The sequence below is a fragment of the Pseudoliparis swirei genome, chromosome 23, assembly GCF_029220125.1.
Source record: "Pseudoliparis swirei isolate HS2019 ecotype Mariana Trench chromosome 23, NWPU_hadal_v1, whole genome shotgun sequence".
Taxonomy (NCBI): domain Eukaryota; kingdom Metazoa; phylum Chordata; class Actinopteri; order Perciformes; family Liparidae; genus Pseudoliparis; species Pseudoliparis swirei.
Genome location: NC_079410.1, coordinates 14577456 through 14601570, shown reverse-complemented (window position 1 = coordinate 14601570; position 24115 = coordinate 14577456). Strand labels below are relative to the sequence as shown.

General features: G+C 43.4%; 1 protein-coding gene across 1 annotated transcript; it reads left to right on the top strand.

Annotated features, from left to right (window-relative positions):
* Nucleotides 1-216: 216 nt before the first annotated feature.
* si:ch211-214j24.15 (GTPase IMAP family member 8) lies at nucleotides 217-7755 on the top strand. Its single transcript, XM_056406978.1, has 7 exons — nucleotides 217-241; nucleotides 1416-2079; nucleotides 2576-3285; nucleotides 3437-4093; nucleotides 4998-5707; nucleotides 6475-6566; nucleotides 7740-7755. Exons 1-7 carry the CDS (start codon nucleotides 217-219, stop codon nucleotides 7753-7755), a joined length of 2874 nt encoding a protein of 957 aa, XP_056262953.1.
* The last annotated feature ends 16360 nt before the right edge of the window (nucleotides 7756-24115 follow it).

The window sequence follows — 24115 nt, the reverse complement described above, 5'->3', positions numbered from 1 at the left end:
GCACTCTTTACTGTCTGTGTGTTTGGTAAATGATGAATGCTGCACACACACTTATGTTTCTGGACTGTAGACCTGCTCCTGAGAGGTGTGGTTCACAGCATGTGTGATTGATTACTTATTACAGGCAACCTTTAGACCCATAAACACATAAAATACACTATTGCTCCTTCAACAGAAAGCTTTATTCACAATTTTCTTGCTGCTTTTAGAAGTGACATGGCAACCAGCGAGCTGTCAGCATGTAAGTTTGAATTCTTGATGGAGCATAATAACCATATCACATGTTTTAAATAAATCCAATTTTGTAAGTGGTTTAAATGTCTTTAAAATCTAATGTATAACCTTATCATTTGATTTTTTTAAATTTCATATAGCCTACTCTTATTGTGTTAGTTTGCCCATACATGTTAGCCTATACATATTTCTTTATTGTCAAAGTGTAATATGATTTAAGATGTAATTATTTATAGTTCGGTAAATGTAAAAAGTAAACAAAGAAAAAGGTTTTATCGGCCGACAACCTCAAAACTCGAAGAATATTTAACTATCATAATATAAAGAAATAACAACATATATGATTAATCTACTATCCAAATTATTTAAGTTATTTAATTTACTATCAAAAGAGAAAGAAAACCAGCAAATAACCACATTTAATTAGCTGAAACTACACTCAAAGAAATGACTCATTGGATGAACTCAATTAAATTGTTGGCAGGTTTTCCATCCAATAATTATATGCAACTCCAACTCAAATCTAGCACATCAGTGGAATACAATGTAATTAAGTTAGTCCAACTCATTTGTATCAAATACATCTCAAATAAAATAACGATATTCATTAAATTAATTTGTGTTTGTCCAACTCAAAATATAAACTAACTAACTAAGAAAATATGCAAACTCCACACAGAACGAAAGCCCCGACTGGGAATTGAACCCACGGCCCTCTGGCTGTGAGGCGACAGTGCTAGCCACTGAACAGCCCTCAAAGTGTCTTCACCTCATGTAAACAACTGATTTTCAGCTGGCGCATGCGCAAAGGGTAGTCCTCAATGAAACACATTTATTTTGAGTTGATATGCACACCATCTAACCTAAATAAATCTAATAAATGAAAGAATTCATACATTTTGTGTTCCACCCATTAAATATAAATATCTATTTTTGTAATTGATTTATTTAAATGTATCAAACAATATTTAAATGTGTCACCTCGAAGAAGGGCTTGAATCGTTTTTGTTAGTGTAGTGACTACTTTGCTTTAAAATGCTTAATTTCTGTGATTTGAAGTGGATGAATTAATCTGTGTTTGCTCGTGGTAGTATTACATTTGCTTTTTTCATCCTCAAATAAGAATCTATATCAATCCAATTAATGCAACATAGCTTGAATGCGACTCTTTTCTGTGTCAGGGGACGGCCAGTTAAATATTATCCTGCTTGGTGGCAGAAACTGTGGGAAGAGCTCCGTGGGGAATTTACTGCTGGGCAAAGAGGAGTTTGTCACCCAAGAGAGGACCTCGTGCTCCCGGAGGCTGGCTGTGGTGGCCGGCCGGCGGCTCACGGTGGTGGACACTCCCGGCTGGTGGTGCGACTTCAGCTCCCGGGACACGTCCGTGCTGGTGAAGAGGGAGGTGGTCAGCAGCGTCTCTCTGTGCGCACCGGGCCCGCACGCATTCCTCATCGCCATCAAGGCCAGCTCCGACTTCACAGAGAAGCGTCGCAGGGCCGTGGAGGAGCACGTGGCCCTGCTGGGCGACGAGGTGTGGAGCCACTGCATGGTGGTCTTCGTCTCGGCCGACGGGTCCAAGCGCACCGCGGCTGAGGAGCTGGTGCGGCGGGGCGGCGGGGCCCTCCGCTGGCTCAGTGGGAAGTGCGGCCACAGGTGTCACAGCATCACCTCGGCCTCCGAGCTGCTGGACGAGATCCGGAAACTCGTCTCGGGGAACGGGAACGCAGTGTTTGAGGTGCAGGAGAGCCTTTCGCAGGCGACGGCGGAGGAGAAGAGGAGAGTGGAGGAGAGGGCTCGGCAGAGGTTTCTGAGGATGAAGAAACACAGATCTCTCATGAGAGGCGAGTTCGTCATATATCTTTGGAAATTCTCCAAATCCTTTAAAGCAAAGAGCCTGGTTTTAAGGAGGCATTGTGGGAAACTGGCAAATGTACACACTTGCTGCTGGCTTATATGAGAGCGGTACTGATCATCTAACTTCTTCTATCTTTGGGGTCGGCTGTAGCTCGTGGGGAGAGTGGTCCGGAAGGACCCAGATTCGATCCACCCTCCCCCTATTAGTTGCATGTTCTCAAGTGTCCTTGAGCAAGATGCTGAACCTCTGCTTCACTGCAGCCCACTGCTCCTCATTAACTAAGGATGGGTCAAATGCAGAGAAAAACGTGTTAATTTCTTTCTTCTCTTACTTTCTAACTCTCTACAAGAAAGAGCGTATATGTTAATTTCCCTAAATGTCAAACTATTCCTGTAACCGAGCTGTTTCCTTACTTGCAAATTATTAAATCAGTGCTGCCTAAAAATGGATCTAACATCGAAGTCTTCGTCTTCTTCTTCCAGAGAGGTTGCGGCCCGTGACTGATATCCGGATTGTGTTGGTGGGAGCAAAGGGTTCTGGGAAAAGCTCCACTCTGAACACGATCCTGAGCAGACAGAGCGTCCGTCAGCGAGCGAGGAGAACGGCCCGGTGTCTGGTCGGAAGAGGCGCGGTGTTCGGGAGACAGGTGACCGTGGTGGACACGCCGGGCTGGTGGATGAACTACTTCCGTGACGAGAGTCCCGCGTTCGACCGGAGGGAGCTGGCGCTCAGCGCGTCTCTCTGCCCTCCGGGGCCTCACGTCTTTCTGCTGGTGATCCGCGTGGACCGGGCCTTCACCGAAACCTACAGGAGGGCGGCGGAGGAGCACCTCGGGCTGATCGATGAACACATCTGGAGTCGCGTCATCGTCCTGTTCACTTTCGGGGACTGGCTGGGCGGCACGACCACGGAGCAGTGCATCGAGAGCGAGGGAGAGCCTCTGCGGTGGCTCGTGGAGAGGTGCGGCAACAGGTACCACGTCCTGAACAACAAAACCAAAGGGGACGGGTTTCAAGTCCGAGAGCTCATCGGGAAGATCGAGGAAATGTTGGCCGGCTGCACCGGCTGCCCGCATTATGAAGTAAAGACGGACGTGGTGGAACAGTTGCAGGGGGAGATGAGGAGAGAGGAGGAGAGAGCCGAGGAGAGACTGAGGAGGAAGGAGAAACAAAGGCGGATGGCGAGGGCTCAGCTGGGTGAGTTAGAAACATTTTAAAGATGAACAGCGTGGTTGTGTTTTGCTTATGCAACACACAACATTTGATTTAGCCTTTTCTTTCGCTTACATTTTTGGAGCCAATTCCACCAGAAAGAGTTTGTTTGACATGTAAACCTCCTCCCCGACAGAGAAGCTCACCCCTATTACAGAACTGAGAATAGTGCTGGTTGGCGGCAGTAAAACCGGTAAGAGCTCATGTGGGAACACCATCCTGAGCAGAGAGTGCTTCCACGCCGAGACACAGACCACTTCCTGCTCTGAAAAACGAGCCACAATCCGCGGCAAGACGGTGACAGTGCTGGACACACCGGGCCGCTTCTCCGTGACCTCTGACCTCCTCCACGCGGCATCCTGTGCCATCCTCCTGGTCGTCAACGTGAGCTCCTCATTCAATGCCGAGCGCGTGGAGGCCGCGGAGAAACAGCTGGAGGCGGGCGGCGGAGGCCAGATGTGGAGCAGAGCCGCGGTCCTGTTCAGCCACGGCGATTGGCTGGGCGACAGCGGCATCGAGCGGCGCATCGAGAGCGAAGCGGAGCCGCTGCGGAGGCTCGTCGAGAGGTGCGGGAACAGATACCACGTCTTGGATAATAAGCACCGGGGCCAGGGGGCTCAGGTTGACGAGCTCATCGGCCTGATCGAGGAGACGCTGGCGGCAGACAGGCTGGCTGCCCTTCACAGAGGGGGGGATCTCATGTGGAACGGGGATTCTTTAAGAGATGTGACGCCGGGTGAAAAAGGTCAAAAGATGATCAGGAGCTGCAGACACGAGCTGTGCCACGACGACCGTAAGTAAATCTCATGCGCTGATGTTCCCCCTTTGCCGAGAGGAATGAGGACATTATAAGTTATACATTGCACTAGTTCCTGTGAATTCTGAAAAAAACAGATGGAGGATGAAAAGTAATGATGAGACATGCAGGTTGGCAGTCTGACCACTCACTCAGGAACTGACAGAATCAGGTGCAACAGGTTCACATGGAGTGGAAATGGGCTGAACCGCGGTGGCTGAACAGGTGACAGTGACAGGTGGAAAAGTCTGAGGCCATGTGAAGGGAGCGACAGACAGCAGAAGTGAACAAAGGCAATGACTGAGTACTAAAAAGGCCATAACAATATTTTGTATCATCCGTCAAATATTATTATGTTAATTAACCTGTAATAAATATATGCAATTTACGGTGGGTCACAAGTCGAGGTGACGCATTATGCTTATTTTCAGGTTCATTCTTGTATTTAGGATTTCTACGAGAACATGTTTCTTTGTTTTAATGTTTACGAAACATTATTTTCATCACACTGTCTTTAAGAGTTTATCGGCGTCCACCCTCAAAGCGCTCCCCGCCTGTCTCTCTTTCAGACACACACTCCAATATGTGCTAAATTTCTTCCCTTCAATTTAGATTAGGAGTGACAAGTTGAAATGTGAATTGTGGCAGTACAGTCAAATACAATTAAAAAGAATGATTACATTTGAGAGTACACATAAGAGAGAAGTGCAAAACAGAGGAGGCAATGCATACATATCAGTTGAAAATTGGGGAGGGATCAAATCTAAACTGGTTTGTGGTGTAAACAGATAGTATTTGCAAGATAAGCTGACTCATATCTCAGGGTGGAGACGGTTATAAACTAATTTGTTGTTGACATTTTTATGGCATGAAATCCATCTCTTTATTACCTCCTTTACAGTGACTGAGTCAGCCAATCCCACCTCACAACCATCTCTAAGCTGCTCAGGAGGCCCCGCTGGTCAGATAGTGGCACTACCGGCAAGAAGGGCCGGATGGACGGGACTCAAGGTCCTGGAGAGAGAGAGCTTCCTGTCCAGCTTGGCCTCTTCTCTCTCTGGTGAAGCAACGCCGAGGTGGACCATAAATCTGCCCGTCTGGCTCCCGGCCGATGACGTTCCCCCGAGACTCAACGGAGCACGCCGTCTGTTCTCATCCACGCATCCAGCCGTGCTTCTGGTTGTGCCTCAAACGCAACACGGGATGCTCGCGGAGGGAAATGACTTCGGCGTGCATTCGTTGTGCCATCCAGCGCTGAGGGAGCGGACTCTCAGGAGGCTCAGCGAGGCCGGAGGTCTGCAGGCGCTGATCGACCAATGGGGCGACAGCAGCCTGGAGGAGCTGGAAGCCTTCATTGACTCGTATTTTGAGATGATCTGGGAGAAAACTATGGGTTCATTTCAGGAACCGGTCGCTCCCACGGCAGAGCAGGATGCTGTTGGTGAGGAGGAGGAGGCTCGGCTGCAGGAGGTGCTCTCATCCATCGACAGGAAGCTGTCAAAGCTGGAGCTCCTTGAGGAGATCAGGATGGATCTGGCCGAGCTGAGGACGAGTCTGGAGAACAGCTGGAGGGCCATCCAGGAACTCAGGAGTAAACAGTGTGATGAGCATGTTTGTACAAAGATGGAATAAGTTGTTCTCTCATATCGTCAAAATGTATCGATCTGACTATAAAGTAGAAAATAAATTGAAACTTCGACTGAAGGAGCAACAATTTTATTTTCGACACGTTTGTCTGAATTATTATATTCTTCCACAAGGGCGAGCTGTTGCACAAGAGTAGGCTGTTATGTGGCTTCTGAAACATCACATATTCTGCAGTGATGGAAGAAGTACTCACATTGTTAAGTACTCAGCCACACTGACGACATTTTTCTTCTTTTTAGTTGATATTTTTTCAACATTGAGGCTGTGTTAATGCATATGGCATTCATTGTGGCATGTTCTTTTGTTTATTTTGGAAGTTCAGAGGCCTATAATAAACCGTGTGGCCAAAATTCAGACTCTCAGACCCATCAGGGCAGAAATGTCCCAATTAAAAACACAATGTTTACTTCGACGGCCATTACAGTATAAAATGATGCATTCTATTATAGGGCCCTGTCCTTAAAATTGTAGTTTTTACTAATGAGCTATTTCATCATGTTTGCCCTTTTCAAATAATTGCTATTTTGTTATGGTTCCCTGCATCAAAATGAATGCTGTTGCTAATAATTGATGTATTCAAGACTGTAAAAAGCATTCAGAAAAAAATTCACATGCATTATCCAACCAACCTAGTAATGAAAGTCAAAAATGTATGTGGACACTTGAACAATCCTCCATTTGTGGTTAATAAACATCAATCTGCTGATGTAACAAGCACCTTCTGGTTTCAGGCTTTCCACATGATGTTGGGGAGCATTGGAGCAATGAGGTCTGGCTCACAGTCGGCGGCCCCCTTCATCCCAGAGGTGTTGTACGGGTTGAGGTCAGGGCTCCTTTCAGGCCAGCCAAGTCAAATCTGTGCAGCATGTGAGACCTTCATCAACTTCCTCTTCAGGCTCAGACTCCCTTACAAAACCTTTAGGAGGGGAAACAAAGTTAGATACCTCAGGGTGAGTAAGAGAGGAGGAATCCTGCTTCCAATACAGACAGACATGCTAGTGATGACATACGACTACATATTAAATATTTAATAAAGATTGTGAACATATGAAGCACTTGAAAAGGGCCTGAAACACATGACATTCTCTCTACTTAGAAGACACACACACACACACAACAAAAACAAAATGAGATTAATAATTTAAGGACCATAGATCAAGGTGTCATTTCTTTAACCATAATACAACTATTTGAAACAGCTTCTTGGATGTGAAATGTACAATACTTGACTCAGTAGGTCTCAGAAATGTACAAAGACCTTTATAATAATGAGAGAGAGTGTATATGACTCATTATTTGTGTATATGAGTCATTATTTATCAACACAGGGGCTGTGGAAGTAACTGAGGAAGAAGAAGTTAAAAAGTGGAGGAAGAGTCACATCCTGCTTGACCACATACTTTTGCCCATGCAGTGTCACACTCAAGAGGAAGGCTACAGGGAGATCTTTAGGTTACGATATACACTTGACAATGAAAGGACTGCATGTGTCTTTTTGTTATTCCGATCACACTTTCCTATAAAATGACTCCCTGCAGCTCGACGGCTTCCTGCACAAACACAAAAGCCTTGAACGGTTGAAATAAACCGCGGTCTTCCGTGCAGGAGAGTCCACATGTGTTCTTCTCCCGGTTTACAGCCAACTGTGGTTAAAAACAGGAATGCGGCCGAACCAAAAAATCAAAGACACTGTTGCGCCTTCTGTTGTTTTTCTCGGCCTCCTGAATTTATCAAGAGCTTTCAAGCGAGTAACACGTATAAATACAAACCACAGCGGAGGCGAGAACGACTCTGGCAGAATGAACTGCGTGAACGTCCTGTGCTGAAGGCAGAATACAACTGCACGGTAACTCCAGGAGGCAGGTGGCCTTTTTATGATGTAGCTCAAGTTGTTTGATCTGGTTTCCGGATCCTTATGTCTGAAATCATCCATTTGGTATTGTCAGATAAAGTATCTGATGTGTGCATTCCTCATGTGTTTCCCTTTGTACTACAGATGCAGTGAGCAGTGAGAGATGACCTGGAGAAAAACCTCAACCTCAGTAATCTGGGATCACATGACGGTGATGTCACCACACAATGTGCCTGAACTACGATGCTTTAAGGTTTGACTCGTTGCAGTTTGAGTTTTGTTTGGTTAACAAATCAGGGGATCGTTAAAAAGTTGTGAAATCATTTCACACACAAATATGAACCTTGTGGCGGTGCTTGAGGAACCGTCAGGGGATCATAAAGAGCAACATGTTAATCAGTTATTATGTCATGATTATGACTATAACCCAAAAGGGGTTCGTCATTTTTGTAGTTTGGCTTTAGATATACTTCACTTCTTGCCAACTAGTGAACTACAAGTCTTCTCCTGCCTCTCATCCCCCAGAGTGTGGTTGTACTCTGACAGATATTCTCATCGTTTAAGCCACAAGTTTCCAAAAACGGTTGTGGCACCTGTGAAAATAAAAGACAGGAGGAATCTCAACTGTGGGGATACAGGAACGGGGCGGCGGCATTTCGAGGATGGACTTGGAGGCATCACGGCAACGGAGGGAATTGAAGGCAATCACGGTCCATTTGTCTCCGTCAGCCTGCATCTCGGAGCTTTCTCTCTTTGCATTATACCTCTTTGAATATCTTTACTCCTTCAATCCACTCTCCCCGCTGTCTTATCATATCCCTTCCTCAATTGTCAACATGTCATTCATTCCTCCCCGCCGCTCGTCTTCTCTCAACCCGCTCCCTCTTTCTGTCTCCTCTGTCTCTCCCATCCCATCCTCTCTGCAGTTCTTCACCCCTCCTCTCAAGTCGTGAGTGCTCAGCTCAGCCCCCCCCCCCCCCTCTTACCTCATTAAAGGAGTTCTGCAGCCAGGGAGGAGCAGGATAAATGGACCCCCCCTCTCTCTTTCTCTCTCCGTCACTGAGGCTGTTTGGGAGACAATCCTGAGCCCACATCCATCTCCATTAGCGGGGCAGAGCAACGACCCCCCACCCATTGCTCTGTATCACGTTTCACTGACTGCTATTTTTCCAGGTGGACAACGAAAACCAGTCTGAGGGGATGGGCAGAGGCTGGGAACATGGATGGAGAATGGGTGATTTAGACCTCCACTTCCCTTCAAGCTCTGCTACGTTGACTCTCCCCTGGGGGGGGGGGGGGGGGAGGGGCGATGCCTGGGACACGCTGTAGAGTCGACCAGTGCAGCTCTGACTGAACTTTTCTCCCCTTTCCAGCCCATAAAGAATGGCTGCATAAACCGCGTCACAAGAGTTTAAAGCCTCAAACAGCAGAGGACTGAACAGCTGTCTCAGGTTCTGCAAGTTATGGGGAAGTTTAGGCTCCATCGCTGAGGTCATTTAGGTCAAAGCTGTGTTGAACAACAAAGTGTGAGGCTTTGATGTGTGGGCATACAGATTATTCAAAGGATTATTCTTCATGAGAGGAATATTAACCTTGTCTCTTGGCCAGTTGTGTCAATTTCACATTTCTACCAGCAAGATTTTCAATCCACACCTTTTTATTTCAATGTTTTAGGGGTCTCATTCAGATTGAATTGGGTAGCTGTGTGTTTTACTTTCCAATTAACAATCAAAAGTAACTACCTCATATGTAAATAATGTCATATACAAATACTTTTTTATAATCATGGTTTCATTGCAGGAACTTAAAAGGAAGACAACTGTTCAGCTCTTTGTTGAATTCTGTTCATTCACTTTACCACGCTTTGGGACAAAGTACTAATGATGCAAGGATTGTATAGCTACATGGAGACCAGCTGTTTCTGTCCGTCATGTTTATCCTGCTTCACAGATCAAAAGAGACTTGAGTCTTGAATGTGTTTGCTTTAAAGTTTCAAATGAGAAAGCCTCTGGATCTCCCAGGAAAGCGAGCTGTCGGGGTAAACACTTCTGTGCTACCTTTTGAAGGAGAATAGATGGATGAATTTAAATGAAATGTAAATCAAGTCCAATCATCATGAATTAATCTCACAGCAGCCGAGTGCACGTCACATCGTTGTGTCACTCTGAGGTCCACCGCTCTGATTCCGAACTATTATCTAAGAAGGAGAAGCACGAGACATTAATGTGGGAGCTGGTGGCCTCCATGACAACCTATTACACACGTCACATTAATACTGTGGGAAAATTTTCGCTGAAACGGTTCTGGAATAGACAGAATAAGTCCAAGCTTGCAGGTGATGGAGAAGTGTGTGTCGCACACACACAAACACACACACACACACACACACACACCCACGGGACCCTCTTCCATCTTCCCAAATCCTCGTCTGTCACTGAGCCCCGTCAGGATATGCCGGGTCAGGGAGAACCTCAAGGGAAAAGTTCAGGAAACAATTAAGGGAAATTACTGCGCTCCAGAGGAGCGAATTCCAGCTCCAGTCTGAATATGTTTCGGTTTCTCAGAAGGTCTCACTCGTTAAATCATTAACCTCCAGGACTGGAGACCACAAAAGAGGAAAAGCAACACAGTTGTATGTTAGAAATGTAGACGCCATCTGCTTCGCAAATGGCTATTACGAGAGCTATTCCAGAGAGGGATGAGAGCAGAGCCCCCTGTAAATCAATGGAGGCTTATAGGGTTCGTGGTTTGACCCTGAAGTAGATTTCACCTTCAGACGTTTAGCTGCCAACGACGGCCAACAAGGCAGAACGCTTTCACAGCGTTTCGTCACTGCGATATGTCAGAGACGCTTACATTAGATACACGTCATACAGAATCTTAACACCTGAGTTCTTACAGCATGTCCCCCGTCTGTGTGCTGGAATACAACGAGCAGAGCAAGAGTGTTATTCATTTTAGCTACGCTAGCAGCGGAGTCGTCTAATAGCAATACAGGTCTGTCCACCACTGTGACCCAGAGTGAGAAGTTTCACAAGCTTTTTAGATTGACGGTTAGGCCCAGACATTTGCACTTATCCAGTGAATTATCTCAACAACATGAAATGTCGTTTAAACATTCTTGTCTCTCTAAAATAACTTTAGGGATCTTTGCTTCTTGGCTAACACCAACATCAGGTCAAAATGTTTGTCGAATACTTTGGCTTATTACCTGCAAAACCATTCAATCTTTCCCTTCAGCCTCAGCAGTGCTTTATTGATGACTAAATACACAACTAAAGTTAGACGATGAACATGTGAAACATATACGTACCTGCTAAACACCAGCACGTTAGCAATGTGACTGTTGACATGTTGCCACGCTGATGTTAGCGTTCATCTCAAAGCTCCATTGCTCACAGCTACGACGGCTCTATAGTCTTGTTTATGTACTCTGGTAAAATACTGAGCAGTATTTCCCCTTTTGTTCTTCCAAATGTACTGAAATGAAAGAGGAGGAGGAGAGAAAACCGCTCTGTGTTTGAGCCGAATCCGAACATGGCCTTTCAACAGAGTCATTTGGGCCGCAGGCCAAAAAGTGTGGGAACCACTGTTTTATTGGCTGGAATATGCATGTGTTTAGTTGCAGTGTTATAATAACATGCTAATAGTGCCAACTTTATACACGGCAGGATCCACAAAATTCCTTCTGGCATTGAGACAATCTTGAACATTATATTGGGATGGCTGACTTTAATCATCTAGCTATATGAAACTGACGTCTTTTTTCCCCTGAAGACGAAATTGTATGGCTGAGTGGAGAAGACTGAGCTCTGTGGTTTGAATGACAACAACATAAAGCACTTTAAGAAGGTTATTGAGATGCGTGTTGTGTAAAGAGAGAAGTGTGGTGACGTTTACCGGGAAACCAGATCATGGGGGAAAACAGCAACAAGAAAGAGAAACCGGCCAAAACGATACAGATTTCATGTTTAGAGACGACTATGTTTTAATACCTCACCTTCTACCTTCACACGACGCGTGCAGTAATAAACAATCAAGTAAAGGAAACGCAGATGTGCAAACATGGATTCACCAAAAGTGATTAGGCGCTTGAAATATCTCTATCTCACAACACTCCTTCAGCTGTTATATTACTCTCCCTCTCTGAAGAAGCCTTCTGGATCCCTAGGGTATTGGCTAACTCAACTCCACTTCTCACTCTCTCCTCCTCCTTCCTGAGTGAAGTGAAAGCAAAACTGCTTCACATCTTCATCATAGTGGTTAGTTTATTTGAGAAATTTCAATTTTATTTAGAAAACACCACAGCACCGACGGCGCAGGTGAAAGAAAATTACAAATGACCTGGCAGCAGCAGATAAAGTCCTCCTGTCCTGGTCTTGTTAGACCTTAGTGCTGCATTCGACACCATTGACCATGAACCATGTGACAGACAGCAGAGCAGATTGCACTGGCACAGCACTTGGCTAATTTAATTTATTTGGTTTAAACTTATTTATCAGATCGATCATTTTGTTTTGTTGTAAACCTCGATAACCATAACCACCAACTAATCACGGAGTTCCACAAGGTTCTGTGCTTGGACCAAATTTTATTTACTTACATGCTTTTTGGGCAATATTTACACATAAAACACCAAAAACTTTCATTATGTAGATGATGACAACCAATATTATTTATCGAGCAAAACCAGAGAGCAACAACCTCTGTAAAAAATTCAGCAATCTTAGAAATAAAACATGGATGACCTGTAACTTGATGTTAAACTCAGACAAAAACGAAGTAATTTAATCGGCCCTGAGCACCTCAGAGATCAAATTATCTGATGATGTGGATTCTGTAGACATATTGCCCTGGCATCACACCCACTATAAAAGAATTTTATGCTATCTTTTGATCGACTTGTGTCCTAACTCCCACGTAGCAAATCTCAGGACTGCATTCTTTTCATACGTGAATATTTCAAAATCAGGCACATGTCTCAAAAAATGCAGAAAAAAATTGGTTCACTGTCGTTGCGTTTCGAGACTGATTACTGCAACTCCTTATTAGCAGGTGCTCTAATAAATCTCTTTAGTCCCTCCCAGTTGATCCAGATGCTGCAGCTCGTGTTTGTTCTCAAAAAAACTAAAGAGAGAGCATCACTCCTGCACTAGCTGCTCTGCACACTGCCCCAGTAAAATCAAGAATCACTTTTAAAATTTTTCTTAACCTACAAAGCCTTGATTGATGCCATCATATCTTAAGGAGCCCACTCAGCATATTCACTACACTAGAGAGAAACTAGGACTACTTGGTAGACTGGGATAGTTCTAAGTCTTTAAAAGTAGAATGGCGAGGAGAGAGCCTTTTATCCTTTAAGCTTCCTCTTTTTATGGAACCAGCTTCCAATTTAAGCACAGACTTCAGACTTAAGACCTTCGTTTAGACAGAGTTTAGACCTTCCTCTTTGACAGAGCTTATGGTGTTGCCCTTGGTGTGCCCCCGATATAGCCGCCGAGGCTTATAGCTGGCGGGTGAGTACCCATCTCCTCTTTTTTTTCTTCTCTATCTTTTTTTTCTTAATTTCATCTTTCTCATCACTCTGCTTTCTCCTACCCTCTCCCCTTGACTTTGACTTCATGGGTCATCGGACATCTCATCATCATCGGAGATCCCATCTGCCTGATCTATCTGCCGTCGTGGAATCCTCTCGCTCAATGGAATTCTGTCACTGTGTTGTACGCCACCCGCCCACCCTCCCTCCCACCGCCATCTGCCTGATGGATCATGGAGGTTCCATCTGAATATGCCTACTATGAATATATCATACACTCACTCATCATCATCATTCATATTTATTTTTAATCTAACCCTCCTCCTTCTGTACACTACACATCTCATGCATCTCATCATCTGGGAGAGGATCCTCCTGTCTCTCTTGCTCTCCTTCCCTTTTTTTTTTTTTTCCCCTATTTGGGGAGTTTTTTTCTTTCTCGATGTGAGGTTTTGGGCAAGGATGGATGTGTACAGATTGTTTAATCGAGACAAATTTGTAATTTGTGAAATTGGGCTATACAAATAAACTGAATTGAATTGAATTGAATTGATGACTGAATATTATTTCATGTCATTGAGCTGTTTGTGGAAGTAAAGGATGCCGAGAGGAAGGAAGAGGATCAGGTTATCTATGATTGCCATTCAATACTATCCAACCAGCTAATCGTATTACTTCCCTTTCGGTGCCCTGTCGTCAATACTCATCCTCGGGTTGCTCTCAGTCAACAGCTCACCTTTTTCCTACCATCTCTTTTTGTCTCTGCTCTTAACACCTTTTCATTTGTTTCGATTCCTGCCCCTCGCCTCCTGGGCGCTCCTCTCTTGCCTCCACTCGCACGAGGCTCCAGGTGCTTGAGGAGTCAGACAGCGGCATCATTTATGATCCCGGGACGCTCATGCGGACCAAAAGAAGCCTAAAACAACAATGTCCTGCCTTATTCACCGACAGTAAGCTCCTTTGGTCCCGGGACGACACAATGTGCGCCAGGAAAGTGAAATGTAAATGTCTCCACCTGCAGGGTATTATGCAGATGTGCTATTTATTCTATTTGAGCAAACAGCGAGAAACATAATTGCATTCTTACATTTGAATATATTTGAATCACAATTTGAGCATCATAACAATGGCTCTCATGAGGGAGGATGGGCACGAAAAAGGCGCATTTAAGATGCCCTCAAAGAACAGGAAATATCAAGGTTTAAAATCACACCAGCACCATCAATATTCCATCTCCGTCACCATGAGTGAAGCGGCTCATCCATTTGGCTGATTATAGTGGTTACCGAGGAAAGGCGGTAAGAAAGCAGATAAGAACTACTTCTCCTGATTACAGCGGCTTCGCTTCACAGCAGGGAGAGGAGGAGGAGGAGGAGGAGGAGGAGGAGGAGGAGGAGGAGGAGGAGGAGGAGAGCAAGAAAGGAACCGTGGCATTACTTACTGGCAAAAAGGATGCTCCCAAACCACTTCATAGATGTATCTTTATAGCCATTTTCAGAAGGAACAAAAGGATGAAGGGAATACCTCAGATGATTATAGAAGCCCTTCTGGGATAATAGAAAATATGGAATTATGCCAAAATATGTATAAGATTGAACAGATTAAAAGATTTTAAAAAAAGCATTTCTCCTAAAGAAAAAAAGAGATTGAATAAGTGTTAAATGGTCAGTTTACCTCATAGACTGTCTGTCTACCTTCAGTATATAAAGCTATTATAGCACTAACATCTATTCTCAGAACAAATTAATGCAGTAGTCCACTGGCCTCCTGTCCAAAATGTTGTAATTTGATAAATAAAATATGTAAGGATTGGGACAACTATTACAATTGTCTGAGGTACAAACATATAATTAATAAACCCTCCTCTAAGCCACTAGACTCCAGTCAGACAACAGCAATGTTAGCATCGTGATCATTGTAACACACTTCATTTAAACTAGAACAACAGCAAAACGACCAGAAACATATCCACTGGCAACAGGAAAGGAGTCAATCGCTTATATTTCGTGGGGCTAAATATATAATATTAATAGTATAATTGTCTAATAGCTACATATATACAAAAATAAACATTTTCCATGTAGCATTTATCTAATCATACAGATAGTTTGTGTTGTATCTTCACAGGTTTTTGAGAGATCTGTATCTTTCTGCTTCTACGTCAATACACAGTGAACAAAAGTCAATTGGATTTTCTTTGAGGCGCTCCGAGCATCAATCCATGAAACTGGAAAAACTCAACAGGAGCCTTTCTTTGCAGAACAAATGGAGTTTAAGCGGCAGATCAGTACGGAAGACTCTCTTTAGAGTCTTTCCACGGCGGGCCATGCATAGCGTCTCAGTCTATTACTCCCAGCGATTACGCTGTCAGCTGATCTGGGAGGGGGGTGTCCAGTTTTAAGAGACCAATTAGATGCGGCATGATGTCTCTAAGCCAATCAGATCGTTGCTGTCAAACTTGAAAAGGAGTTCTCTAATCTGCTGCCAGTCGTGGTTTCAGCTTATTTGTCCTGTTCTGGGGTTTTGTTGTTGCTTGTACGACATTTTATGTTTTGATCCATGTGTGTGTGTACTGTTTGTGTGCCTGTAGTCGTTGGGAGGGGCGGGGTTAAAGGGTTCGGGGCGGGGCCGTCCAACTCCTCATCTCAGAGGAGCCTACAGACCTCGGTCTTTGGACGGTCCTCCATTCGTACATTTTGTTGTTGTCAATGCCTGTCACTATGTACACGTTATGTATGTACCTATGGAAAATAAATTACTTACTTACTTACTTACTAACCTGAAGGCGACCCTCCTCCACCCTAATCACCTCCAGGCAGCAACTCCTTTTTTCACCACCATCACGTGTCTGGACTCCAGGGGGATAGAGTCATATGCTAAAGACTTGCACGATTCCGTTTCTGTCATACCGATGTAATAAAGATTATTGTTGAATTCGGAATAAGTCTCTCCTGATTGAAATATCACTGTCAACATCGAGACTATTTCTTTCGTGGAAAGTAGTTCAAATGTTTGTTTTGTTTTTTATCAGTTATCTGCAGTGTTGGGCAAGTTACTGAAAATTAGTAATTAGTTACAGTTACTAGTTACTTCTTTTAAAAGTAATTTAATTACTTTACTAGTTACTGTATATCAAAAGTAATTAGTTACTAGGGAAAGTAACTTTTAAGTTACTTTTATGTCTGCTTTTTTAATGTAATGAACAGAACTGAACAGTCAAACACAATAAACATATTTTGTAGACCTATTTATTGCAATCAACAGGGCAACAGGCCTTCAAATCAAGCAGTAGTACAAAAGTCCCTTTTAATTCTTAACTTTATACAAAATAACTGTCTCTTAGATGTGGATAGGGTCTTTGCACCTGCACATAATTTACAACTCACCACTACATTTTTGTCTTTTATTTCGACGAGCGAAAATTAATGTCCATACTTCCAGGAGAGAAAGCTCGTGCTATCCGCATTGTCGGCCATGATGTGGTTAAATGCTCATTGATTGATTCGATTGGTGTATATTGTAGCGACCCTGTGAAGTGGCTGTCAATCACAGTGTGGCACCGTAAATGCTGGTCGAGGGGGCGGGCCTGTGATTGGCAGAGTAGAGGGGAGGCGGGGTTAACCTGCCGGAAAACGGGAGTTAAGGTTGGTTGACGGGAACCGTTGTTGTTGACGTTGGAGCTGCTGAGCTGAGAGGAGCACGCTGTCTGTAACATGTAAATCCGCATCATGTAAACACACTGTGTTGGTGTATGCCCAATAAAGTGAGGATTAATAACGTCGTCCCGTCTCCGTGTCATCAGTGCCATAACGTCCGAGACGTTACAGTATCATTGCGCCACCAAGGTCCTGCGATGTCAGATCAGAAGCAGCTAAAGTAAGCCTAGCTTGTCTTCTTGTCTGCAAGTGTTCATTTTTCACAAAAGAGAGTAACGCGAGTAACGAACTCATTTACATTTCAGTAATTGTAACTGCGTTAGTTGAGTTAAAAAATACTTCGTTACATGCTCGTTACCGCTAAAAGTAGTGGAATTACAGTAACGTGTTTCTTTGTAACGCGTTACTCCCAACACTGGTTATCTGGGTAATAATCCAGAAATGCTTTTACAAAAATGATCGTCTATTAAGCAACTTGAAAGGACTCCATTATGGGCATGGCTTTGTAGGGGTGCGTGAGAAGGTTCTGGTGAACTGATCCATTAAGTCTTAACTTGTTTATTTATTCCTGTTGCTACAGGAGAAACATCGGACTAATCCTACCCGCGAGAGAAACTTTCCACTTGTAGGCTACAAAGAAAAATAATTTAAAAACCAAATTGTAATGAAATGAGTGGTGAAATTACTTTTTTTTTTAGCAGCGTGTGTGTCAGTAAAAACGACCTGTACACAGCATCACCTGTGTCAATACAAGCTCTGTTTGGTGCTCTTCCTCTGCACCTTTCAGCTGCTGGTTCCCAGCTCCATCGGGGTCATTGCCTCTGAGGAGGTCACATGTTTCACGACGTGGCGCTGCGGCCTACACACACCATGACAGCAGGCGGTGTGAGGGTGAAGCACGCTCCGACCACCAGCTGCACGTCACGGTCTGGTTCTGTATGGCCATGAGAGGATTGGTGTTTACTGTGTGTGTGTGTGTGTGTGTGTGGGTCGGCATAACGCCGCTCTGTTGCTGTCTGGGACACAAGCCTGTTGGGTCTGCAGAGAATCCAGCCCACAATATCAGCTTTCTGACAAGACATGGCCGCCCTGCACATGTGGATCAGGGTCCTGACCGTCACTCTCATAGAGCTGCTTATGCAGGACCTGTAATTTAAATATCAACTGATTCAACTTTACTAGAAACCGGAATAGCTATAGGACAGGTAAATTAATAGCCTATAATATAGTTCTGCTTTTTACAGTTACTGTATATCATGGCCACACACTCATTTATTTATTCTCGCATTACTAGCATATCTAATGACATGTATTTAAAATTGACTACAGTTTAATTGTTTTACAAGTTATCAATCATCTCACCCTGCACCAGATGTCTGGAAGTTTATTTTTTATTATTTCCGTATGAGACAAGTAAGATTTATGGAGCAACAACACATTCCACAAGTTGGATGCAAAATGTGTTGCTTGCTCCAAAACACTTTCTCATCTCATGTAACCAAGAATCACCTCTGGAGATCTGGTGTGCAGTTGTGCTGAATTTCTAATGCATTTATGAATTGTTGTTCCGGATGAAACAATAATTCTCAATCAACAGTAAACACATGAAAGGAAATACATGTTGATCAGCATCAAAATCAGATTTTTAACAAGCTTTCCAAGACCAAAAGCGTACATTTTACTGCATCAAGCTGGAAAATAAGTCATGGTCTTCATAATGACCAGACTTGGCATGGGACAGGGGGGCTTTATGTTTGTTACTGGGAGACACAAGTTCAGTCTGCAGCCATGATGCATGCAGATGCTACCGCTCCGTGAGGCTGGAGCGAGTTAGGCGCTGCAGGATGCAAACATGATCACGCTAACCTTGCATGTTTAGCAGGTTTACTATGTTCACCGTCTTAGATTAACATATATGGATGTTATAATACACCCCTACAAATATTTGTGATGAGTCAAAAACAGACGTAGCCTCATACGGGAGAACAAAAAGTTTCCCTGGAAACTGACAATGCATTGGGAATCACACGGGAACGGACATTTTAACAAGTCGGTACCAACAGTCCATGAAAGCAGATGCTACAGCTCTTCATTCATCTCACCCCGCACCAGATGTCTGGAAGTTAATTTTTTATTATTTCCGTATGAGATAAGTGAGATTTATATTTGTCAAGACTTTTCACCGAAAATCATGAATGTGAACCACATGGTGGCGCTGCAGGGAAGATCCAGGAACACCAGAATCTGTGGGATTCGTCCTCTGGGGAACAAACATATTAATTTCATGGCAACCCATCCAAAAGTTGTCAGACCAGAGTGACAGGACGACACGACTGGCTGAATTGTTCCTGGAGAGAAGCATGGCTGCACAAGTAATCCTGATATGCAGAGCGCAGCTGATCCAGAACTAATCCGGTATTCTTGTTCATTATGCAGTATTTTAAAGTCTGTTCCCAAGTAACCATAATTACCTTAAGTAGTCCTTAATTCAGATTAAATCAGTAGCTACTTTGTGCTTCGTGGTAATTTGAATTTAGTTCCTAATGTATTCCATGATTATTTCTTGGTATTCACTAATTTATGTAGACTGTTATGCTGGTGATTCTACTTTAAACTCACTGATGTCTCTCTGCCTCCAACTTGGCATCCAACATGAGCTGTTGGCAGCCCTGCTGCTCCTCCACTACGGGATGTATTGGAAGTATGTGGCTGAAAGAAACGAGGCTTTGAACATCCAAAAACAACAGATGACGGGGAAAAGAATGCATGATGAAAAGCCTTGAATGTTGCTTCTGCTTTGATTTTGCGCAGCGCATTGTTTCCAATCAATTTCTCTTGAAGTCAGAGAGAAAAATCTGTTTAAAAAAATAAAAACGCTCAGTAAAGACGAGTCAGTGCAGCACATCGCCCGGGGGGGGGGGACAGAGTGTTTCAGCAACCAAGAAACACACACCCTCCTTATTAAAATGACACACACATTTAATTTAATTAACAGTTTAATCCTGTTAAGAGGATCCAAACAGTGGAAGTCATAACCACTCACCTCATCAGTGGAGTCCATTCATGCTTCACTAATTCCCTTAGAGAAAGATTATCTGGGTGAACACAAAGGTCAGGCGTGTATCTTTAAACACTTAAAACAGACACACAATGTGCATGTTGTTGATTGTGTGAAGCGCCACCATCGGCCAAATATTCAAACAAACAATTATTCAAACGGCTTGAGCCAGTCTGGAAGTAAACCATAAACCAGGAATGTTGCTATGAAACGGTGTTGTTGGCGTTCACTGTATCAGTTATACATATAGATATATGTTATATATTTGGGGAGCGTCCTGTAATAAAAGCTCTCTGGTTCCTGTAATAATGCTATAACAAGGCCAGTTGAATGACTCCGATGGGATCATCCGCTCAAATATCCATTTTGATTCTTCTCTTTGAACCTCCGATATCTGACCCTAACATTCTTGACATGGGCAATCTTTCAAAGTTTAAGTTAACCCAGGAGAAAAAAAAAACAAAGTCATGAATATGACAGCGTATAGACCTCCTGCCAGCAGACAAGTGTACCTCCCCCTGCAGCTTTGGCTCAACTCCAGCATCCACCATGTACTTTTTGTGGTTTCTATATTTACAAACGATTTGTGAAGGGTCAATACATCCCCTCCTTTGTTTTGAGTGGGAACTATAACTCGTGTTTTTAGATGTGTAACTAGCCACAGGTGCTATCCTATCCCCTACTTGGCAGACTGTTAAACACATGGTGTCCACCTTCTGGACTTAATACACCTCCCTGTGCAGCTACCTCAAAGCATGCTGGGCCATAACTTCATACAGTGGCCATCCAACGACCGATATCAGACCCAATCCGTCACCCCAACATCATCGAGATAAAAAATTACAGCTGTTGTAACATCACACCAGGGTCACACTGAAGGCTCTTGTCTTGACTGGACTTCTAAACACTACAACATCTGCATTGTATATCCACCAAGTCCTGCATTACAGAGAAGAAATACAATCCTCCAGGCTCAATACCTCACCGCTCGCCTTCAGATCGCAAGCCACCTTTTCAACAGCGTAGTGGTAACATCATGGATGTTTTTATTTGACTTAAGAGGCAAAAAAAGAACCAAGATGTGATTGATTATGTCGATATTTTATTCAAAGTCAAAAATCTTCTTCTACCCTTCTATCACGATCGAGTTCGACCGGACCAGAGACAGCCGGGCCCCAAAAACAGGCAATAAATCAGTAAGTCCAAGGCAGCTTTTGGACTTACTTGGACAGATATGTGAGTATAAGGGACATGAAGCACACAGAAAACATGAAAACACCAGGACACACGCGACAACTCCTCAAGCAGCCATATTGGGCAAAGTGAACGTCACCACCAGCTGGACGACGGACACAGGAGGAGGTGAAGAAACACAATGAGGATAAAAACAGGCACACTGTAACTTAATAAGGTTCATAGAGGCATCTTTAAATATAAACATGTTATATTATATATACATACTGTCTGTGTGATTTATATTAAACAATATTTATATTTTAATATAATATATTTATGATATATATATGTTGTATATTTATATAATATGGTATTCATATTATACTGCATATTATTATCAGATATATATATTAATATACAGAATTGTATGAATAAGATGTACATATTGTCTGTGTTGCAATAAATATGAAATATTTAACTACAAAGTAGAAATGCGTGTTTGATACTTTCTTCATATTGGGATGTTTGCTGAACATCGATTGGATGGCCCAAGCGAAATAAAATTCCACCAGATGCCACTGATTGTGATTTAGATTCAAGACTTTAGTTTGAACCTAAGTTGGACGAACAGTATATTAGTTGTCGTTCGTATGAGGAGAAAATATGTACACACATGGATGTGAATACTTTCAAAGACGCTTACAGCTGAAAGACATTACTTTAACCTCAAGCCTAATTTCCATTCATATCCAGTGCAAAGCCCAAACAATGTGCCTCTGTCCGAATACTTAATATTTCAATGTCTTACAAAAAAATTTACATGACTAAAGAATATGAGTTTTATTATAGGTTGTTAAGAATCTTTACCACATACAGAAAAAGCTGTATTAATTGTACATTGCAAAGACATAGAGATGCATGTTTAATTCAGCAAAGTGTTTACAAAGTGTTTAAAGTAAGTGAAAAAGCTCTCTGGCCGCTGTAGGAGTCCTAAACAGAGACGAGGAGGACGGTTGAGCTTTCACTTCACCGTTTCAATTGTTGATTATTGTCATCGCGATAGTGAAGATCTCCCATCCTGAGCCTTTATGTTGTTATAAATTGAACTGCTTAAAAGCAAACCATGATCGTTCCCTTGATATAACCGTGTTGATTCTGTGCCAAAGCCCAACAAACACGGCCTGAAAGCCGTTGTGTGTGAAACGAGAAGTCAACATGGAGTCATGGTTATTCTAACTAAACCGAACTAAGTAGTTTCCTGTGAAGACGGAAGTTTATTTTGAAAAGACTGTAAAAAAAATTCTGCAAATGAATGATGATGCGTTGAAATATTTGCTTTGTCACACATCTGAGAGAATGGCAGATGGAAACATGTCAGTTAGATGTGTTATAACATTGTTAGGTGGATGAAGAGATAAAACACAAGACATGCATCGAGCTTTTGAAAAGGTGACACTTTTCCTAATTACATTCATGGTAAGAAATCTGTTGACCAAGGCTTTTGAGTCAGTATACGATGGTGTTGGTATCATGTGGTGTCTCTGTTCTCAGCGATCAAGAGTCTTTCACCCTTTTTGAACATCAAAATGTGCATGAATAAGCAGGTTTAAAGATGTGAAAACTGGCTATAGGCAATAGACTCCTTATCCTCTGCCAGCAGACGAGGGTTGTCCACCCGGGTGTCATGTTTCCATCCCTGCCAAGTGGAGCTGATAAGTACACCGGTGACCACAGCAGACATTTGCCCCGGAAATGAACGCCGATTGTATCCGACAGGAAAGATAGAAAAGTCCTTTTAGTGTGAAGCAAAAATGATAACAACTCAGTCCGGTACCTATCAGGTGCTCGGCTGCCCCTGCCCTGCCTGCTTCATTGCCACTCGAGTGTGACTGCTCTCCATCAGGCTGCAGCATACAGGAATATTTACCGTGGCAACATGGGACAACTGACGCTACTACATATTCCCTATCTATGCTTAATCGCCCCGACAACAATAACCCATAGAATTATGATATGGCTTCCGGTAAAACATTTCTGATCCTGTATTGTGCATGTGCGTCCGACTAGAACCGAGCCGTCGGCGGTTATCAGTAACTCCTGTGCTTTTCTATGACGAGTCAACATGTCTGCTGTAAGAAAGGCCCCGGAAAAACGTTTACAATTTAACATTTCGATTTAAATAAAACCGAGTTCCAGTGAACATCGAGGGCTTTTGAGTTGCCAGGTGCACTCCCGCCGAACGGAGAGCCGTCTTCATCCAGATTGTGTTTTATCGGTGACCTTGCACACTGACGTGACATTTCCTTTTCGCTGACCAATCATATGACTGGAAATGTGATACGTACAGAGAAAAATACATGGATCCTACCAAAGGCGCCTGTCAGCACAAATCCATATATCCATAACACTACTAACAGAGGACATTTTTCTATTTCTGGCTGTTGGTTGGATCCATTTCAGCCTTGAGTTGTAGTACATCTCTGTTATACTGCCATTGGGATCAAACAATATCAACAACATGGTTAGAGACAGTGGATGTTAATTATTAGCATTTATTCGACAGACGAGTAGGAGCTCATCATTGACTACCTGTACACAGTGACACAGTGGCGTTACACACACTGGGGTCATGATACACAATGAGTACTTGGTTTAAAGACCTTGTGAACTCAATATGAAACAAGGCCGTATTGATGGAGGAGCGCGCTGTCAGAGTCATCAGATTGGGGTTTAGTCGGCGGTGCAGCAGGGATGAGGATGTCGAAGGAGGATGCAGGAAGTGGGAAAATTGATGTGTCCCAAGATCAATACTGGAGCGCATTTGGATCTACAACAGTGTAACTAAATCACCTTGCGGCTGCTTCAGGGACATCAGCCTCTCTGTCCCCTGAGCTGAGGAGAAGGTGGAAGTAGCAGGGTCAGGAGGACTGTACGCGATGGAGATCGGGAAAGGTTGGACGCAGATGATATTTTTTTAGCGACTACTTTTATCGTCACGTTGTCTTGGATCAATATCCATCAACACTTTGCTTTCCTTCGGTGTAAAGGCTGAGTACCTCAACGGGCATCAAACACAATGCTTCGACGAGCATTA